The sequence below is a fragment of the Panicum hallii genome, chromosome 5, assembly GCF_002211085.1.
Source record: "Panicum hallii strain FIL2 chromosome 5, PHallii_v3.1, whole genome shotgun sequence".
NCBI classification, from domain to species: Eukaryota; Viridiplantae; Streptophyta; class Magnoliopsida; order Poales; family Poaceae; genus Panicum; species Panicum hallii.
This window is the reverse complement of record NC_038046.1, coordinates 57,447,850-57,450,443: the sequence shown is the minus strand read 5'-3', so window position 1 is coordinate 57,450,443 and position 2,594 is coordinate 57,447,850. Positions and strand designations below refer to the sequence as shown.

At 60.4% G+C, this 2,594-nt stretch overlaps 1 protein-coding gene across 1 annotated transcript; it reads right to left on the bottom strand.

Moving 5' to 3' along the window:
- Window positions 1-802: 802 nt before the first annotated feature.
- LOC112891380 (lachrymatory-factor synthase-like) lies at window positions 803-1,790 on the bottom strand. The gene has a single exon (XM_025958222.1). It carries the CDS (start codon window positions 1,668-1,670, stop codon window positions 1,065-1,067), a length of 606 nt encoding a protein of 201 aa, XP_025814007.1. The 5' UTR covers window positions 1,671-1,790; the 3' UTR covers window positions 803-1,064.
- Window positions 1,791-2,594: the final 804 nt, after the last annotated feature.

Sequence of the window (2,594 nt, the reverse complement as noted above, 5' to 3'; positions counted from 1 at the left end):
CGATTTTTTCTTTGAGATAAATAAAATTGATCGAATTTTACGGAACCTCCCAAAATACGTGCAGTGCTCGTGCTCTAGATATGCGTGTGGCAATATCAATGTTTGGTATAATCTGCGAAACATCAGAAAGCTTGAATGTTTATAAGTTGCGTACGCGCCTTGAAGAAATAAAATATTGTTTTTTTTGAAGTAGAAAGAGAAAAATTGAGCACGTTAAGAAAAACAACCGGCTGAGTGATCGTGGCAGCGGCAAATGTTGGCAGCCCTGTCGAGCTGATCCTGATCCATCGTGTTCTCCTTGCATCATCGCATGTTGAGGCTACCAAGCGAATAAAAAATCAGAAGGAAACAAACGCCAAATTGTCAAGAGCGCCAAAGCACCATGCGTCGCCTCAGTAGTTGACCGCTCAAATTTTAAACTGCGCAACGCAATGGATTTATTCATCCTAGTCATGATCCATCATCAGCACATGCTCAACAGTTCAGAAGCAGCACATTCCAACGCAACCCCCCTGCATCCAACTGACCAACTCTACGGATGTGATGCTCTCATCTCTCAACCTGTGAGCAACGGGGACCTCATGTTCGGTGGGTAATTACCCGATTAGTAGGGGTAAAAAGGATACGGTGAGATTTAGTTTCTTGGCGCTTTGCTTGGTTTCGTTTGACGTGGATTAGCAGTGGATCGATCATGGTCGCAGAGCAGGCAACGGCAACAGGGCAGCACGCCACATGCCTCGCACATGCTTTGCAAGTACACACACTTTGCTGCTCTGTTTAAGAACAAGCAATACTCCGTACGAGAGGAACAGGCATCGACTTCCATGTCTGGCACAATACGAGGGGCACAGTAATTAAAAACCGCTGCTACATTTATTCCCGGCACACACTACACGTACGTACATTTATACGGTGAGATAAGGTAGTAGCAGATTAGCCGTACGCTCACGTATCGTACATGCAGGAGCGGACGAGAGAAACAGGAACAGCAACTTAACCACGACGATGACAGCGTGAGCGTGAGCACCGGCAGCGAACAAACGGACGGGCGCGCGATCGATCGATCAGACGGCGATGGAGTTGTCGAGCTTGAGCTCGCCGGCGGCCGGCGCCACGGCGGCCGTGCCGGAGGCTGCGGCGGCGCGCGCGGCCAGGACGTGGTCGCGCACGCGGGCGGCCATGCCGTCGAGCCCGGCCTGCAGGCGCGCCACGAGCGCCTCCCTGGGCGTGCCGCGCACGGGCTCGCACTCGAACTCCCACCGCAGCTCGCACCCCGCGCCCGCGGCGGCCGGGACGACTCGGAACGTGGCGAAGAAGAGGCCGAAGCCCATGTTGTTGTCGTTCATCTCGTACCGGAAGAAGCGGCGCTCGGCGTCGTACTCGAGCAGCGTCTCGTGCGCCCAGTCGGCTGGCGGCGCCGCGCCGTCGCCGGCCAGGGGGACGGTGCCCTCGCAGTAGCGCACGCACCCGGGCAAGCGCGGGGTGCCCGACGCCAGCCGGCACGCCGCCACGCGCGGGTGCCACCGGTGGAACGCCAGGAAGTCCGACAGCAGCGCCCAAGCCTCGTCCGCCGTTGCCGCGGCCACCGGCGACACCACCTTCCCCTCCCACTCCCACGCCCCACTAGCGGCGGCGCCGGCGGGCGGGGACGAGTCGGCAGCTGCCGCCATCGCAGGGGGCTCGGGCTAGAGCTGGGACCTCTCTGCTGCGCCGTGCAAGCACTGGCCGCAGAACCACGTACGTGTCGGGCCGTGTGGGGTGTGCGCGGTCGCCCACGGCTTGGGAACTGGTGTTGGAGCTGCACAATTTATAGACGTGCAGCTCGGGTTTGGGTTCAGGTCGATCGCTCGGGCACCCGGGTCGGGACGTCGGGTTGTTCGACGTGTCACGGGTCCGTGATTTTGTACAACACAAACGTTGGTTGGTTATGGTTTGTACGGCGCGAACACTTGCATTTGTACCGTCCGTACGGACATGCAGTCCGGATTTGCGGTTGCACGTACGTACTGCCGGACGGTCCGGTCCGTACGTGGCTGTGTCATGGGTACAATAAGGTGACATGTACACGACGAACTTGAACTTGTAGCGGGCACTGCTGCTCCTCTCGACCGACCACTAGGCACGGAGAGGACGGGGCCGGGGCAGCCGGCCGACCGACCGAGCCCACGGGGCGGTGAGCTCAGCGCAGCAGAGACAGCACAGGCCCCGCTTGAATCCGATCGGTGAAACCCACACCACACCCAGCCCCGCGGCGACAGCACGGGCCATGGCGAAGTGGCCGCGCCGCGAGGCGCGCCCCTGGCTTGGCCTGTTCCGGCGGCAAGATGGACAGGCCCGGCCAGGGCGGACCTACCCCTCCCCGCGCAGCGAGCGAGCGAGCGAGCCAGCCAGCGCGCCCGTCCTTGTCGTCGCTGTACGCGCCGCGCTGCCCGCCCGGGGTAGCTAGGACCCGCGTCTCTGTCATCACACGTCGGCGAGCACGACCCGATCGCGACCGGGTGATCGATCGGTGGATCGACCCAATCGCTGATTAACCAGGACCTGCCCGGAGCTGCTCCGGCGATAATAATGCGGCGATTGGGCCAGCCAACCGG

Bases quoted from the DNA above. Each gene is read 5' to 3' on its own strand.
- LOC112891380 (XM_025958222.1), bottom strand. From the start codon at position 1,670: ATGGCGGCAGCTGCCGACTCGTCCCCGCCCGCCGGCGCCGCCGCTAGT.